Source organism: Chlamydomonas reinhardtii, chromosome 3 (genome assembly GCF_000002595.2).
Source record: "Chlamydomonas reinhardtii strain CC-503 cw92 mt+ chromosome 3, whole genome shotgun sequence".
NCBI lineage: Eukaryota > Viridiplantae > Chlorophyta > Chlorophyceae > Chlamydomonadales > Chlamydomonadaceae > Chlamydomonas > Chlamydomonas reinhardtii.
The window spans coordinates 4,120,289-4,137,448 of NC_057006.1; the positions used below are offsets into that span (position 1 = coordinate 4,120,289).

Consider the following 17,160-nt stretch of genomic DNA (forward strand, 5'->3'; position numbering starts at 1 on the left):
GGTGCCCACTATTAGATAAAGATAGAAGAATATGCGAATCGTGCGGGGCCATCAGACCAAGAGTACCATTGCGGTACCACTCCACGCATGAGCCCCAGCGGATCGGTCGTGGCCCCGTCCAGTGGCGCACTGCCTGCTTGGCGGGGCAGGCCAGTCTAAAACTGCGCATGTCCAACAATACTTCCAGCATCAGCTATTTCGGAAGTATCCTCCCCCTTCATCCCCAGTAAACCGGTAGCGGCACTGAGGTACCATTCCACGAGTGCAAGTGTGGGCCACCTGCCCGGCCAATCCACCCCTACGCCTGCCCAACAGCGGTGCTTGGGCAATCGGGCCACCCCATCCCTGTGCCCTAGGTGCTCTTATTCCGTGTTGAATGCTTGGTGCTGCCCCAGCTCAGTCCCAGCCCAGCACAAAAGGGCACTTCATTCAGCGGCCATCAACAACATGCCCGCCGAGTTGCCGCGTGCTGTGCTCTCATCGCGCCCGCTTCAGATCCCCCCGTGCATCCTGGGGCTCCTCCCGCTCACGCACATTGCAAACCTGCGCCATGACCCATGCCACCACCCCAGTCGAAGCCAGAGTGCGGTCATGTGCATCAACAGCGAGACCGTGCTGCTGCTGGTGCCGCGTCGGCTGCAGCAGCGGTTCTGCGCCCTCGTGACTTCCGAGCCCGTTCACCCCATCCGTGCATGCCGCAGCGGCACCCGCCGCTGCCGAGACCGAAGCCGCTTGCGTTGCGCTGACCCAGGGGCCCCCTGAGCTAGCTCCCTGCCGCTGCCGCTCCTGCTGCTGCTGTTGCAGCAATGCCTCTAGCTGTGGCAACTGAGCCTCCACGTACTTAAGCCGATCCTCCAGGGACACCTGCGCCGGTGGCTGTGCCGGTGGCTGCGCTGGTGGCTGCTTCACCAGCGACGCCGGCGGTGCCGGTAGCGGAGCGCTTGGCTGAGTGGGCGGGTACCGTGAGCGCAGGCCGCTCCAGCAATCACTCAAGAAGCTCTGGTAACCTGCACGCCAAGAGCACGGCACAAACAATGTCAAGCCCAGTCTTCTAGCACCACCAGTAAATCAGCTTTCCTTCATGGCCTCCCGCAACGCCTTCTCCCGTGTTCCTTGCAGCCGGCCTCTGCACCTGCTGGCCCCCCTGTCCGCTGCCCCTTACTCTCCCCGTCCCCGCGCGCTGCCTCACCTTGCTGCGTCTCTCGCTCTTGTGCGGTAAGCGGGTTGTGGCCGCACCAGTGCCGCCCTGTTCCAGGGTCCACAACAGAGACGCCGCGGGGGCCCCCCGCCTGCAGGATCAGCATGTCACGCATCGCCCGCCGAGCCGCCAGGTCGCCCCGCTGCCGTAGGGTCTTAAAGCGCTGGAGGCTGACGGTGTCCAGCCCGACCGCTATGTGTGTGAGTGCAGTCGTCAGGTGGGTGTTGGCGGTGGCGGAGGGCAGCACCTGCGCAGCAGCGGCGCACGTGGTGAGGCGAGGAGGCATGGGGCGGGCCGGTGGAAGAGTTCTGTCGGTTCGCAATTCTGCTTGACGGTGCATGCACCTCGCGTTGGTAATGGTATCAAGCATGGTGCTCGCATCGCCAGCCTGCCCGCTGCCTGGCTGCCTGCACATGAGTATGACCAATCCTACGCGTGCGCAACCGCCCACCCGCCTGCTGCCCTGAGCCATATGGCCTACGACAACACCCATCAATACAATACCTTACAACACCCGACACCCTGCCCTGTGTCCGCCACTCACCCTGGTGCAGCACGGGCACACGAAGCACCGGCACAACGGCGTCCCGCCCTCCACGGCCCACCAGCGCTGCCGGAGCTCTGGCGGCGTGTGTTCAAGGATGGTGTTGAGCTCGCAGGCCATGGTTTCCAATGTGTGGTGGCGCGACACCAGCGCTCCATGGATGCCACACAGGTCGTGAAGGACAAGTCCCACCGCGGTGGCGTGGTCCCGAAACATGTTCTTGCCTCCTTCCTGCACACGGGATAACGGAGATATGGATACGTCACGCAAATGGGTTGAGAAGCACACGGAAAGGGGGGAGATTAGCAAGCTGCAAGCACGAAAATACCAGCAGAATTCGGTATGCTGCCACTCGCGTTATGCTGGACCTAGCTAGTTAGCGCGTGTCCCGCAGGGTGCCGCCCGCTTCCTGGCTTTGCGCAGCAGTGCATGCTCGCAGTCGCCATCGCTGTCCTCACCTTGAGTCCGCACACGTTGCACATGGCCACTTACGTCCTGCAAGGGCCAGGGAAGGCGTTGCAGGAATGATTGAGAAGCATGGCAAGCAGGATGGCAAGTGTTGATGTACGTAGCACAAGGGGACGCCCCGCCTGGTCCGGCACCTGGTTATCACACGGTGACCGAGGACCGCAAACATGACCATCGCGCTAAGCATCAGCGTTGCACAGGCATGACTGATTGACTGCAAGACCTGCCCTGTGCCAAGCCGTGGCCCTACCTGACGCGGACGTGCTGAGACATGTGCCCACCAGCTCTGCCTAGACTCACACCGCATCACACCAGGGGCCTAGACTGCAGCTACCAGGCCTGAGCCACACACTCCATACACGTTCCACTAGCCTACCCCACTGCGATTCTTGGGTCACTCACCCGCAAAGCTTGCAAAGTTGGCAAGCAGCGATGTACACCAGTCGATAGGTCGGATGCGATGTTGCACGACCTCGAGTTGTCTTTCTGAGACCGGTACTAAGGCACAGATAGGTATACCGAGAGGTCCATCGAATTTTATTCGGTCCCTATTTGTACGCACGCGGCATCGCTCGTCTGGCCAAAATGGCTGACATTGACAGCGCTTGGCGGGACCAGACCAAACTCGAGGCGGATTGGTGCGCAACGTCCTTACCTTCCTGCACTTTCCTCAAATCAAACGCTATATAACAATCAAACTTCGCCTTAAACAATGGTTGAAATAGCAGTCACGAAGGCGGTTGCGGATTTAAGCAAGGTTCTGGGCCCGCGCGCGTGCCCTTGGGCACGGGCTTACGCTTGGACCTGAGCTCTCGCGCGAGGGTGCCGGAAGCTATGTTCGCGCCGGCTACGCGACGACTCCTGTACATGATGCCAATCGCATTGCGCGCCACGGGTCAAACTGTCAAACAAATCGCGAATATGTTACTCGCCACATGCGGCTGTCCCTAGAGCCTTACTTGCTCTGCCCCGCCTCTCCGCCCCACCACGGCCGCCCTCGCCCTCGCGCCACCCGCCTCTCGGTAGCGCGGCGCGGCGTTATCATCGCTGAACCTGGCAACAAGTTGCCGGTTATCGCTATCACCGCCATTGCTGATGTTGCTACCGCTGCCCCTAGAGCTACCGGCACCTCCTGCTGACTCCTGCGATGACGAGCTGCTCGCCGCCGCCGCCGGCAGCCGCGCGTTCGCCTTCATCTGCTCCACCACGTCCCGATACACCGCCAGGCGCACAGCCTGCGAGCGAGGCGGCAGCAGCGAGCGTGAAGGGTGCAATCAACACAGCAGCTACGATTTTTGGCCAGTGTGTTCGTGGGCGGGTGCTCGTAAGACGTGCATCCCCATTATTTCCCTGGAGACAGCCGACACATTGTTGCCCACCCCGCCCACAGCGGGCATGGTGATCCGCAAACACTCCCAGCCCCATTTGCTTCGGCTGCATGTGCAGCATCACCCGCCCCACCTGGCGGGGTATGCATGCCACGTCGGAGCACAGGGTGAAGAAGTCGTCGAGCAGCTGTGTCACCAGCTCGTACAGGGAGTGGCGCTGGAAGCCGTTGTTTTGGATCAACCGCGAATGGAGCGCCATGTGCGTGCTGCGGATGTACGGAAGGGAGGGAGCGGGAATCGGAGATATGGATACGGGCGGTCATTAAATAGCCACCTGGACGGGAGGAGGAGCAGCTGCAGCTCTTGTGCCATGCACGCGCTTCTCACACGCCGGCATGCCCACAACCAAAACCTTTACCCCAGTACCCCCAGTCCCCACCCGTGGCCCCCACCTCAGCACGCGGGCAATGTCTGTGTCATTGGCCGCGTCGCGCCCCGCTAGGCATTCGGGCCAGTCGCTGTCGTACCAGCCCAGCGGCCGCGAGAACAGCACGTCATCGGGGTCGCCGCCGCCGCCCTGTGCCGTCCACGTGGTGTTGTCGTGCTCCTGGAACATCTTGAGGATGCAGCTGCACACGCGAGGGGCGGGGGTTCGGTTTGAAGCTGCAAATGTCGTACAATGAAGGAGGTCGAGTCGCCGTGTACGGTATGCCCCAGCCCATTGAATACGAGGGGGTGGGGTGCGGGTTGGTGCAGAGCCGGGTTACAAGGGAAGGCGGGTAGCCCCAGTTCCTACTGTCCCTACTCGCTCCGCCCCGATCCGCCCCGAGCGCGGCGCCCGGCAATCCTCCTCTCACATGTTGTAGATGTCTGTGTACCCGTACTTGGCGTGTGCGGTCATGTAGCCCAGCGGTTTGCACACCCGTTCCACGTAGCCCCGCGCGGTAGCCTCGTCCGTGTACGGCAGGGCGGCCACCGCCCCCAGCATGCGGCGGCCCAGGGGCGAGCCACGACGCAGGTACATCACTGCATGGTGCAGCAGGGCGCGTGCGAGTAGGTGTGTTTGAGATGGCGCCCAAGGAGCAAAACACGCAGGACTGTCTGCATGATCCTGGTACGGCGAGATTTGCCATGGGATGCAGGAGGACTGGAGGCCGCAGGTAGAACCCGTGGAAGCAGCGGCGGAGGGACAGAGAGGAGACGGACAAGCCAGAGCTAGTCAGCAAAAGGCAAATCCGCCGCTGCATTCCCTGACTCCCGCATCATGCGCAAGGCGGATCACTCACCGTGATTGTTTGTCCACCTGCACACGCCCCGGACACGAACACGAATGCAAGGGGAGGGCCATGTGCAGCATCAGATTTTAGACTCAGACAGGCGCACTGCTTTGAGCACAACAGGACCAACACCCGCTGAAACGGCAGTCATCGCACCCGCACCCTTGTACTGCTTCCCCCTTACCCGCGCGCTCTGCTTTGACGCAGCACCCGCACCCGCACCTCATAGCGAATTGGTAGCCGATCTGCACAGTGGCTGGATACATATCCTGTGATGAGCGAGGGCGGAACACAGCGCAGCGCAGCGCAGCGGCAACTGAACTTGTGGCTGGCATACAAGCCAGAATACACAGAATTGCGAGCAGCATACAGTGGTACCGTCCCTCCCTCGTTTTCGCTTGGTTTGGTTTAGTTTGGGCTGGAATTTACAACCCTCTCTCCCCTGCACCGCCTCCGGCCGCACCTGCAGCAGTACGACGTCTGTGTCCAGCCACACGCCGCCGTGCTGGTACAGCAGCAGCAGCCGCAGCTGGGGGAAGGTTGGCGCACGGCAGGCGGGATGGCGGTGCAGCACGGCTCAGGGCATGCGCGGTCGAGTCACGCTTTGCTAAGCAAAACGAAACGCGCGCACCCACAGGGTTTCGGACCGAGGCCCGCACCCCTCCATTTCCCCTAAACCGAGCCTCAACAAGCGAGAGCCTGCTTCAGGACTCGTCCGGGTTGTTGCAACCCAGCGGAAAACCTGTCACCCCGCCTCCGTGCCCCGCCACTCACCACGTCCGCAAAGCCCGCCGCTGTGTAGATGTTCTTGCGAACCAGCGCCGCGTCCCGCCAGAAGGGGTGCCCCTGCAGCGGTGTGCCCACCAGCGCCCGCTCCCACTGCACCTGTCGCACACTGATGAACTGCAGGGCAGTGGAGGGTGCGAGCCGGCACCGACCGGGTCAGTCGGATTGGACGCGCCGGGCTGCTCGGGCCGGGGCCACGACGAAGACAAGCACCGCCCGCAGCAGCCCTGCACACCGAGCGGCGCCGACCCCCGCCATGGCGTGTCACCCTAGGGTATCTGCCTCCGTCCCAAGACCGCGCCCCCCGCGAGAACGACCTGCCTCGGAGTACTTGTGCAGGAACTGGCCTGCCGGGTGCTCCAGCACTGCAGTGACGTTGTCCACCCACACACTCATGTGCGCCCTGTGCAGGTTCTGTGTGACCCGTGGGAGGCGGGCGGGGCATTGCAGAGGTGGAGCGGCGCGGTTCGCGCGGCACTAAGGGCCGGACACACGGTGCTGCCCGGGGGCGGGCCAACACGCGACAACACTGCAGCCCCACAGAGCTCCCCCATCGCAAATCCCTGTTAGGTGGGGATCGAAAAAATGCATCCCCTCCCAACTTATACGCACCTGCGTCAGAAGGAATGCCTGGTACATCTGCAAGTCGTACTTCCTGTGAGGGAGCGGGTTGACCAGGCACAACACGTCACACGTTGCACATCGCCAACCGGGTCTGACCAGGCCGTCGGGTTTGCTGGAGGCGATGTAGAACCCTGCGCCACTATACTCGGCATTACCACTTCGTGCTGTCACGAGCCCACCAAACTTGCGTACCCGCCCGCCCTGCGCGTGTACTCTCACCAGTGCTGCGACCTTCGCGCCCGGAGGATTCAAACATGCGCAATCGGGTTTGTGTTCGGGAACATGTGGCGATAGTAAGCATGGGGTAATACCATGTGCTCCAACAAGCGCGCAAGCCCTTCGCGCCGACGATGCTCACATACACAGCAGCGCGCGCCACATCGCGTGCCCCCTCCGCCGCACCAACCCCCTCGCTTGCCTCAGCCTCCACATTCTCACGAGTCACCATACTTAAGGCAAGAAGCCCAAATCACCTACCACCTCTGAAAGTAGGCGTGGAAGTGCAGCTGCGGCGCGTTGTGGCCACACACAGGACGCCGCTTGGCGCAGTCAAAGCAGTTGGCTGCCGCCGCCTCCAGCCAGCGCGGCAGCGCGCTTGTGTCGCAAATATGGTACGGGCCCCAGCGCCTGCGGGCGATGTGATACATGCACACGCCTGTGTGATGCTGCGGCGAGGATTGTCCCGACACCATTAGGACTGAGACGAAGTCTCCTTAGCGCGGGGGTGGCGCAGCAGCTGGTGGCAGGTGCACCGCCGCTGTGTCGTGCTGGGTATTTGTCTTTGCCGACACCTCCGGCCACAGTCCCGACGTGTTCCAGCAGAGTCTATAGACTACAGCTTTGCCCATCGGCTGTCGTAGCTGCTTACCAGGGGTCATGTATGTTCGCCCGTCCAACCTGAGTGAGTGAGGAAGGGTCAGCCTGGCAGAGTGGCATGCCAGCGCAGACCTAGAAGGCTGAGTATACTCAATGACGCTCAAAAGGAGCTTACCCACCGCATAGAAGGAGCACACGTCCTTCACGTCCACCTCCTCGTCGAGTGCGTGGGCCACTGCCATGGCCACCACCGCCAGCGCGGCCATATAAACATAAGGGCTTTGCGGCTGACGCATTGGCTGCGAAGACCCTAGGCGACAGCCCCGATTTATTAATCTAGGAACTAAGCAAGCCTTTCCCGGCCAAGGCTCCATGGTCGGGACAGATGTTGCACCGCGGCAGACCGGCTTCTGTTACATGACTTGGACGCCTGAGCATTTTGTGATTCACTGTATCCGCATGCTTTAAGCGAGGCCCTTAGGCCCGGTTTGAGCTCAATGCAACGACTCGCGGCAACTAGTTGTACCCTGAAATGCGTATGGGCGCGACCGTGGCCTGGATTGCATATGTATGTACTGTAAGGTTTAAATTGACTCGGTCTCGGCACGCAAGCGTCTGCTGCACTTGGAGAGCACGGGCGTAGGACGACACGGTGCCGCAGAACCTTCCGCGCCTTCGTTCCCCCCACTTGCCTCAGCTCCGGTGTGCGCCGAGTACCCGCGCATCCCCAGCGCCATTCCCCCCTTGCTCTCATGTTCTAAGGATCATCCCAAACAGGTTAAAACAGATGGAATAGAGCCACTGCTGCGCGCGACTCTCGGACTACCACAGCGAGCCCGCAGTCAACAATATACTATGCTAGGCAAAAAAAACATGGAGCTTGTTGACAACATGCATCGGGCGCAGGTGGTGTGCAGGACATCGCATGGGACACGCCCTCCTTTGAAAGCGGGCTCGCTGAGCAGAGTGCAGTCCTTTGCTCTCTAATCCCAGGGTGCTAGTGCGCCGTTTTCTTTACATAATCATCTAGCAAAAATGTTCCCTGGAATGCCTGCGGGCCCCGGTGGCCCTGGTGGTGCGGGTGCTTTCGATTTCTCTGCCCTGCAGTCGGCGCTGAACGTAAGCACTTGTAATTGTGGCTCTAGATGGATACGATTGCCTGGGAAATGTGTGTTGTGAGGAAAATGCGCCATCCAGAGCACCACAGGACCGCCGACGAACTTTCGATCCTCTTGCCGCTCTCAGGACCCCTCGATCAAGCAGATGGCTGAGCAGATCGCCAACGACCCCTCATTCAAGGAGATCGCGAAGCAGATGCAAGAGAGCTTCGGCGCGATGATGGGTGGTATGCCCCCTCCAGGCGGTGCGCCGGGCGGCGATGCGCGCGCCGCTGGTGAGTAGAGCTTCAATCCGCTGTACAATTGATGCTGGAGGATCTGGGTCGGGCTGCCGTTTGACAACCAAACGGCCGGTCCTCGGCCGAGCGTCAGCTGCCTTCACCCCGCGCCTCCAACCGCGCGCCCCACCGCACTCACGCTCAGTCCCCCGCCACCGCCAAGTACACACGCACAAACGTACACCACGTGCACACGCTTCCATGACTAGCAGCCCTACAGAAGTCCCCCTTCTTCAAACTCTCTTATGCTCATAGGCGCCCTCCCTGGCGGTATGCCCGGTATGCCCGGAATGCCCGGTATGCCCGGAATGCCCGCAGGGATGCCTGGTATGCCCGGCATGCCCGGTATGCCTGGTATGCCCGGTATGCCTGGTGGCATGCCTGGTGGCATGCCTGGCATGATGCCCGGCATGATGCCGCCCGGCTTCGACCCCTCCAAGTACATGGAGGCGATGCAGGGCATGTTCCAGAACCCCAGCTTCATGCAGATGGCGGAGAAGCTGGGCAAGTCCATCATCGAGGTGCGGCCTCCGCGTGTAGACAGTTTGCGAAGCACAGGGGCTCCAAGGCGGCTTGGGGGCAGGGCAGCGGTTGGGCCAGGGTGGGTGGGGTTGTGAGGCTGGCGGGATCGCTGCAGGGCAGGTCAAGGAAGGTGAACAGCGGGCGGTGGTAGGCGCCAGCGAAGCTGCAAAGGAAAATGCTTGGAGGAAGCGTGGGCTGAGACGTGACCGACAACGGGTGAGGCTGCCAACCCAAGCCATATGGGTTGGCGCAGCCAGTCTGTCTGCTGGAGCGGCTGACGCCCATTGTAACCGCACAACACCGGGGCCGCGCTCGTCTGCCCCTGACTTGGTGCCGGCCCTGAAATGCCACCTCTAGGCCGAACGCACGGGCTCCCCGCTCCTCACTCCCTCCATAGTACCCGCTGTTCCCACTGGACGCCGTTCCCACTGAACGTTGGCACTTCGTAATTGCGGTTCAATCACTCCGTTTGCCACATGCGCGGCTACCCCATCCCCGTTCTTGCCCACCACCTGTTCCTCCGCCCCATCTCCTCCATTTCCCCCTGCCCCCTGTCCCCACCCTCCAGGCCGACCCCAACATGGCCAACATGATGAAGGCGATGCAGGACCCCGACTACAAGACCAAGGTGGAGGACGCGCTCAAGGGGCTCAAGGATGACCCCGAGCTCAAGCCCATCCTGGAGGAGCTGGAGAGCCAGGGCCCCGCAGCCATGATGAAGTGAGGCGAGGCGCGCGCAGGGGTCGGCGGGGCGGCAGCAGTCGGTCACGGCCGGGGCGAGGGCCGTGGGGGTTGTAGGATGTGGGAGTTGGCAGGGACGGAGGGGGTTGCAGGGCGAGGGGGCGGCATGGGAAGCTCGGGTGGTGACGGCAGGCGGCGTGGCGCTGGTGAGGAGGGCTTGGGAGGAAGGAGCACAGGAGTCCTGATCTGTACCGGCAGGAGACAGCTTGGACTAAACAGGATAGCGTGGGGCGGAGGGGTGGCAGGAAAAGGAAGACGAAGACAAGGCACCCGGCAGCGCTCACAGCCCGCGCCTTTGAGTCTACACGCACAGCCCGCGCCTTTGCACCCGACGACCGTGCCGCACGCCCGCCTGTCATGCGCACCGCCACACTCGCAACCTACATCCCCCTCCTGACCTGACGCAGGATGTGGAACAACCCCGAGGTGCTTGGCAAGCTGGGCAAGGCCATGGGCGGCGTGTTCGACTTTGAGGGCGCGCTGGAGGCGGGCGAGGCCGGCGAGGGCGAGGAGGAGGAGGACGGCGAGGTGGAGGAGACCGTGCACGGCGCGGCCAGCGCCGGTGAGCAGCGGACAATAGATGGACGGGGGAGGTGTGGACGTGGAAAAGGGCTCAGGCAGCAGGAGCAGCAGCGGGAGGAGGAGAGAGGGCAGGGCTGGGTAGTAATAGCGGACATCCCACACACGCAGGCAAAGCGCGGGGCGGTGGTGGGGACAAGCAGATATGGGGGATAGGTCCCCGCGCTGGGAAACATAGACCGGGGGTACCAAAACTATGGAAACAGGCGCAGTACGGTACAGCTGCGGGCAGGGACAGCTCCCGGCTGTTAACAGTCCCTGCCGCCCGCACAGCCCTCTCTCTTTCCTGTCCTGACAGCCCACATGCCGGCCTGCCTCCCTCCTGTCCTCGCACGACGCTCTTGGCGCAGGCGACGTGGAGCTGCTGAAGAAGCTGCTCGCAGAGGGCGCCAACGCGGACGAGGCGGACGAGGAGGGCCGCACCGCGCTGCACTTCGCGGCCGGCTACGGCGAGCTGGAGTGCGTGCGCATGCTCATTGACGCCAAGGTGGGAGAGGGGGCCGATACCGCGTTTGGAGTGAGGACGAGGGGACACAGGGGAGGGGCAGAGAGGGGAAGCGGAAACAGAAGTGGATCGAGGCGTGATTGCGGCAGGGGGTTGGGGGGCATGGAGAGCGGGGGGGTTGGATTGGAGCGGGCGAGGGAAGATGGAATCGGCGAACACAGCGAGGAGTGTGACGGACCGTCAGGCACCGCTGCAGAGGTCAGAATGGATTTGCTGCGGCAGCCCGCTGGCGAGGCTGGCTCACCCGCCTGCTGTCGATCCCGGCCCCCCATACACCGTATTCGCTCTCGTGTCACCCCTCGCGGCTACCCCCAATCAGGCCAAGCTGGACGCGGTGGACACCAACCAGAACACGGCGCTGCACTACGCCGCCGGCTACGGTCAGGCGGAGAGCGTCAAGATCCTGCTGTCCAGGTGAGCAGTGACTGGGCGTTTGCGTTTGTTTTGGGGCGCGAGACGCATGTACAAGGGGGTGTATGAGGAGGAGACCGGAGGGTTGTGGTTGTATGGAAGCCCGTGACGTGATGGGCACATGGAAGCGCAGCAAGGGCCTTCAGGGCAGTGATTGAAGGCGCGCAGAGGGGCAATGGCGTGCAAAGGGGCGGAAGCGGTATTTGCCCATCAAGTAGCCCTCATCGAAGGGTGCTGGCAAGGACACGGCCGGCCAAAGGGGCTGCAACACGTCACTCCTCTCGCCCTGACCTCGCCTCTCTACTTGATTCCACCACAGCGGTGCCGACCGCACCAGCAAGAACCTGGACGGCAAGACGGCGCTGGAGGTGGCGGAGCTGAACGAGCAGGCCGACGTCATCGCCGCGCTCAAGGAGGAGGTCAAGGAGGAGGCCAAGGAGGAGGCCAAGTAAACTGCTTGATCTGGCGGACGGAGCTGTAGCTGTAGCTGTAGCTGGAGTCTCGCGAGGACCCCGGGCACAGCAACAGCAGGAGCACCGCGGAGCGAGCGGGGCGCAGCTGCTGGACAGCTGCTGTTTGGCGGCCTGGACCGTGTGGCGCGTGCTGACTAAACGCGGCGGGGGCCTGCGGCATGCGGCTTGAACTAACGGGCTGGCCGGCAGCCCTAAGGCCGGATGGCAGGGACAGGCTGGTGACGAATGACGATGCGTATGGCATTGGACACACCACGGCGGCATGGCGCCGCTGCGGTCCTCTGACACCGCGTGACTGATGATGACGCGTGGGGAGCAAGGCTCACTGACGGATCGTTGACTGTTGGTTTGGTCTCACCGGACTCAACGTAAGAGCAGCGGCTGTGACTCCTGCGGAGGCGGCAGTCGAGTGTTCTCGAGTAGCGAGTGACAATGATGTGTGTTGCGTGCCGTTTGGATGGGGAGGGAGAGCTGGGGTGTGCACACGCTGTGTGATACCGGTGTTGCAGCTGAGAGCCTGTGAGCTAAGTGCTAAGCACTGAGCAGCGGGGGATGAGGCAAAGGTATGTCTTCGCCGGCCTCTCCACCATACCTGCCGTGCGTGTCTGTGTGGATTGAGGGCTCGGGCGCAACAGACGAACCCGGTTGCCCCCATAAAGCCCCCAAGCAATGTAAAACTGAAGTAGAAACACTCGTGTTGTGAATAAGCGGTGATCCTCCAAGGAGGGCGTAGGACGCGCCAGGCAAGGCCAGATGAATCGGAGCGGTCGTCGGAGAGTGTCAAGATCCACGCCAGCAGTCGCGACCAAATTTTGCCACGCCGTCACACACACTAGCTTTGCGATTACATAATGTATGCTTTCGGTGCCCTCAGGCATCCGAGCTTTTGAAAGTTCCACGCTACCCAAACATCCAGTGCGGCCTGCGGCGACTGCTTGGCCACTGGCAATATCTTCAGCAAAAGCTGGACCGATGGCACCGGCCAGGTATGTTGGCCCTGAAACTTAAAATCATTCAACCATCAATGCGTCGGCAACCCAAACCTTGGCAAATGTTGCTTGCAGTGACGCATGCATCGGCGCTCCCCTCGCGCTGGTTACCTGGGAGCCGGACACGGGTAAATTTGAATTCGGCCCTGGTCTTGACGCTCTCAAAGTAGCGACTGGCCAGGTGCGCGCGGTCGGCTGTGCACGAACCATGGTCCGCTACGCATGCCTTGCTCGCACCCCTGCCCTGCTGGCCGGGACGGGCTAGCCTGCCGCTGGGTCAGCCGCTTCCTCGCGCTCTTCCTTCACGCTGCAGCAGCATTACATTGACGCCCTTTGAGCGCCCTTCCTGGTTCAGGACAATGTGCCGCTGGCGGTGGTGGCGGTGACTGGGCTGCCCCGCACCGGCAAGAGCTCGCTGCTCAACCAGCTAGTGCGAGAGCTCCTTGGGCTGGAGCTGCCACCGGAGCATGGCTTCAAGGCAAGCAGTGGCGGCTTAAATCAAGCATCTGCTGCCTTGCGTGCCTTCCCAACTCAGCAGTCAACGCCAATAGGGCAAGATGAGCACATTGCCAGGGACGGGTCACTGAAGGGTATGGCCCCCACCCGTTAACGCTGCAGACGGGCCACACTACGGAAGCCTGCACCCAGGGACTGGACATGTGGTGGCCGCCCCTGCCGGTGCGGCTGCCGCAGGCTGGCATGGACAGTGATGGCAGCGTTGCCGCTACCGGAGCTGTAAGCCGCGCTGCCGCGGGCCGGCCCACGCACCGGCTGTTGCTACTGGATGTGGAGGGCACCTCAGCTGCGCGCATGGTGGGTCGATGGGGTGATTGCGGGTCTGGCTTCATCAGGCTTGCGGGCTGTGTGCTTCACACAATCATTGCACACAGCGTCACAGGGTAGAATCCACTTGCGGCTGAGGAACCGTACAGTAGCTACTGACGTGCTCTGATATCTCACCTACCTCGACCATTACCCACCCGCCCACAAATGAACCGTTAAACCGACCCGTACCTGCTTCTTCGCATGCCCCGCAGTGTAAGAGCCGCTCTGTGCGCGTCATGGCTCTGACAGCGCTGCTGTCCAGCCTGTTTGTGTACAACAGCATGAACGTGATCGACGAGGACGCCGTGGAACGACTCGGGCTGGTGGGGGAGGTGGTGCGGCGGGTGCGCGAGCACGCGGGAGGTGAGCGGCAGCCTGACAGCGGCAGCCAGGCGCAGCAGCGGAGCGGCGGCCCTAGCTGACATACGGGACGCCGCCCATGTGGGTCTGTGGTGCAGGCCTGCCATGCATGCATGGTGTGGACAGCTTGCGCCTCTGTCTCTGTCTGCAGCTTGACACGCTGCCTCCGGCCGCTGTGCAGCGCACACGGGTGGACTGGGCAAGCACGCGCCCACCTTCGTGTGGGTGCTGCGGGACGCGCACCTGCAGCCCGCCGTCATCAACGGCCGAGAGGTGCGCAACATGACTATGCCGGCAGCGGGCCAGCGGGCCAATCAAAGCATGTGCACGCGGAGCCACCTAAACTAGAGGCTGCCCCAGCTCGCGCGCGCGCCCCATCTGACGACTGCTTGTGCTTTTATGACCACGATGTAATTCCAAAATTGTACGACAGGAGACGCCAACGGAATACATGGAGCGACAGTTGGCACCGCTGTCGCGCAAAGGCGCTAACGGCACCCATGGAGCCGACCCAGATGGCGACGGCGGCGGCAATGGCGGCGCAGGCGATGACCCGCGAACGGCGCTGCGCGCTCTGTTCCCCCACGCCAACGAGTGTCGCATGCTGCCGCAGCCGCTGGCAGACGGCGGGCGACTGCGGGCGGGCGCGGGGCCGGGGTCGCTGGGCGCGACTGACCTGGCGCCGGCTTTTCGGGAGGTAGGTGCGCAGCTGTAGCATCGGGGGCCCATCCGCGCGCATGTGTTTCGCGCCCCCTGACGGGCGTGGCAGGTTGGCCTCAGCGCACATGCTCCCCAGTGTACGGCCTAACATGAAGCACGTGCGTGTGCCCCGCAGGGTGTGAGGGAGCTTGCAACGCTGATCGCGGCGCGCGCGCGCCCCAAATCCTGGGGTGGCGGGCAGGCGCCCGGCGCCACTCCCACCGCCGGCAGTGCCTGCGAGGGCGGGGGCGGCTGTGCGGCGGCGACGCCTGTGACGGGGCCGGTGCTCGCGGCGCTGCTGGAGGCGTACGTCGGAGCCATCAATAGCGGCGCGGTGCCGGTCATTGCGGACGCCTGGGAGGTAAGGCGCACCACGGCAAGGGAAATTGGCCTGGTTGGGGACATGAAAGGTGTCCGCAAGGGCTGGGGAATGGGATATGGGAGAGAGAAGCGTCGGGGGGTCAAGGGGCCAGGCTCGGGCGGTCGAGGCGGGGCACCGGACGGGGAGAAAGGGAGCCCAGCACATGCATTTCAGGCGCCTGGACGGTTGCGCTTTTCCAAAGGTGTAACCACGGTTTACATGGTTTCTTCCCCGAGTCTCGTGCGTGATCACATACGCGGGGCACCGTTGCCGTCCTGCGCCTTGATGTCATGAATTCCACATGGACATGCACAGGCGACGCTGCGGCGCGAGTGCGACCGTGCATGCACGGCAGCGGAGGAAGCGTATGAGGCGGCGTGGGTGGAGGGGCCGGAGCCGCAAGACACGCAAGAGCTGCGGCAGCGGCACGAGGTGGGATGCGGGAGAAAATGGGAAACTGGGCACACGCGGTCGTGTTTGTGAGGTCCCGTATTGGGTCTGCTTGTGTGCATCTTGTCTGCCCCGTGCCTCCCCACGTGCAAGCGCGCTGTACCTTACATTCCCCCGAAATGCGGCGCCACTACAGGCATGCCTCGCGGCCGCTCGCAAGGAGTTCGAGGCCATAGCGGTGGGGCCGGCGTCGCTGAAGCACCAATTCGAGCAGCAGTGGCGGGCGGTGGTGCAGAGCCGCTACAACGAGCGGCTGGCGGTGTTGCTGGGCCGCCAGGCAGAGGCGGCGCGGCGGCAGGCGGAGGAGGCGCAGCGCGAGGCGGCGCAGGCACGGCGAGAAATGGAGAAGGCGCAGGAGCGGGCGGCGGCAGCGCTGCGGCAGGCGGAGGCCGCGGCGGCACAGGCAGCAGCGGCGCAGCAGCAGGCAGCGGCAGCGCAGCGCGAGGCGGCGGAGGCTCGTGAACTGGCGGCGGAGGCACGCCAGGCTGTGGCACAGGCGCAGCGACAGGCGGATGTGGCAATAGCGGAGGCGGCGAAGTCACGCCAGCAGGCTGAGGCTGAGCGGGAGCGGGCGGAGGCGGTGCGGCGGCAGGCAGAGGAGCTGCGGCGGCGGGAAATTGACGCGCGGCAAGCCATGGCAGACGCGGCTATGCGAGCAGAGGAGGCTCAGCAGCAATGCGTGGCGTACGAGAAAGCGCGGCGGGCGGAGCAGTTCCGGGCAGAGGAAGCGGCGCGGTGCGCGGAGGCGGAGCGCCAGCAGGCGGCGGCGGCGCAGCGGTGTGCGGAGGAGGCGCGGCAGCAGGCGGCGGCTGAGGCGAAGCAGCGCGAGGAGGCGGCATGGCGGGCGCGGCATGCAGAGCAGCAGCGGCAAGCTGCGGAGGCGGAGCGGCAGCTGGCGGATGAGGCGAGCCGGCAGGCCGCCGCGGAGAAGAAGGTGCGGGTGTGTGAGACAGCTGAAGGCTGCAGGCTGCAGGTCCGTCCTGGCTAGGGACGGATGGATGCGGGTGTTTAGGGGCTGCCGGGCGCGGCTTGCACCGGGAGGGCCCTGCTTGCACGCATGTCTGCACATGCTTCGCATAAACCCGCTGCACATGATGGCGCTGTTCCGCGTGCTGCACGGACAGGGCGCGGAGGCGGAGCGGGACCGGGCGCGTGGCGCTGCCCTCATCACGGCCATGGCGGCAGCACTCACGCTGCTGCTGAAGCTGCGTGGATGATGGCATCATAGTATAATATGTACTGCCGTCGTATCCACACATACGATTTTGCAAGAAGGAACAGGTGGTGTGCATATGCTGGGTGAAATGTGTTGCCTGGGCTCTGCTGGAGTTGTCGAGGCCCTGGTGGTGACGGTGACGTTGCCCAGTAGGTGTTTGATGGGACAGGGTTTAGGCAGGTTGGCGAGGTCCCGTAGGGTGCAGCTGACGCCCATACCCCAAGCAGACGGCAAACAATGTGCAGCGGCAGAGCAGAAGTGCATGGCTGGTCGAACGCCAGAGTTACTGTACCGACAAGTTTCTGGCTGGCTGGAAGTCTGCTGATGCGCAATCCTCACGCTCCGGGCGCCCGGCCAGGCGATAGCACCACACAGACACGCCGCAACGCCACACTCGCGATGCAGAGCAGCAGTGCACTTGCAGGAAGATGACTAGCGTTGCCCAGTAGGGCGGGGAGCTGGGGAGGGTCAAGCAGGTCAAGAATCTCGCGCGAAGGGTCCCCAGGATTCACCGGGGGCCGTCACTGGCCTGGCACTGGTCAGGCAGGGCGGCGGAGGGGTGGACCGACGACAGGCCGCTTTGTTGGGAGGC

General features: G+C 63.4%; 4 protein-coding genes across 6 annotated transcripts; 2 read left to right on the forward strand and 2 right to left on the reverse strand.

The window, feature by feature from the left end:
* Nucleotides 1-48: 48 nt before the first annotated feature.
* CHLRE_03g173250v5 (uncharacterized protein) lies at nt 49-2,417 on the reverse strand. Its single transcript, XM_043060914.1, has 4 exons — nt 2,201-2,417; nt 1,743-1,973; nt 1,190-1,445; nt 49-1,007 (listed from the first exon to the last, which is right to left on the reverse strand). Exons 1-4 carry the CDS (start codon nt 2,222-2,224, stop codon nt 478-480), a joined length of 1,041 nt encoding a protein of 346 aa, XP_042926044.1. The 5' UTR covers nt 2,225-2,417; the 3' UTR covers nt 49-477.
* Nucleotides 2,312-7,627, reverse strand: CHLRE_03g173300v5 (uncharacterized protein). Of its 2 annotated transcripts, none has more exons than XM_043060915.1 (14): nt 7,221-7,627; nt 7,094-7,122; nt 6,703-6,852; nt 6,445-6,456; nt 6,214-6,256; nt 5,923-6,015; nt 5,590-5,718; nt 5,279-5,344; nt 5,038-5,084; nt 4,825-4,841; nt 4,396-4,564; nt 3,991-4,167; nt 3,672-3,804; nt 2,312-3,445 (listed from the first exon to the last, which is right to left on the reverse strand). In XM_043060915.1, exons 1-14 carry the CDS (start codon nt 7,335-7,337, stop codon nt 3,158-3,160), a joined length of 1,470 nt encoding a protein of 489 aa, XP_042926043.1. In that variant the 5' UTR covers nt 7,338-7,627; the 3' UTR covers nt 2,312-3,157. The 2 variants fall into 2 exon arrangements, with proteins under 2 accessions (XP_042926043.1, XP_001703297.2); XM_001703245.2 differs by having other exon boundaries at nt 2,472-3,445.
* Nucleotides 7,628-7,827: 200 nt separating this feature from the next.
* Nucleotides 7,828-12,355, forward strand: CHLRE_03g173350v5 (uncharacterized protein). Of its 2 annotated transcripts, XM_043060916.1 has the most exons (9): nt 7,828-8,160; nt 8,287-8,434; nt 8,693-8,707; nt 8,756-8,958; nt 9,528-9,679; nt 10,108-10,262; nt 10,630-10,766; nt 11,104-11,198; nt 11,515-12,355. In XM_043060916.1, the coding sequence occupies exons 1-9, from the start codon at nt 8,077-8,079 to the stop codon at nt 11,645-11,647; spliced, it is 1,122 nt and encodes a 373-aa protein (XP_042926045.1). In that variant the 5' UTR covers nt 7,828-8,076; the 3' UTR covers nt 11,648-12,355. The 2 variants fall into 2 exon arrangements, with proteins under 2 accessions (XP_042926045.1, XP_001703461.1); XM_001703409.2 differs by lacking the exon at nt 8,693-8,707.
* A 92-nt stretch (nt 12,356-12,447) lies between these two features.
* CHLRE_03g173400v5 (uncharacterized protein) lies at nt 12,448-17,159 on the forward strand. Its single transcript, XM_043060917.1, has 11 exons — nt 12,448-12,654; nt 12,733-12,838; nt 13,013-13,135; nt 13,276-13,470; nt 13,695-13,845; nt 14,024-14,115; nt 14,276-14,539; nt 14,678-14,902; nt 15,218-15,334; nt 15,489-16,286; nt 16,477-17,159. The coding sequence occupies exons 1-11, from the start codon at nt 12,641-12,643 to the stop codon at nt 16,567-16,569; spliced, it is 2,178 nt and encodes a 725-aa protein (XP_042926046.1). The 5' UTR covers nt 12,448-12,640; the 3' UTR covers nt 16,570-17,159.
* The last annotated feature ends 1 nt before the right edge of the window (nt 17,160 follows it).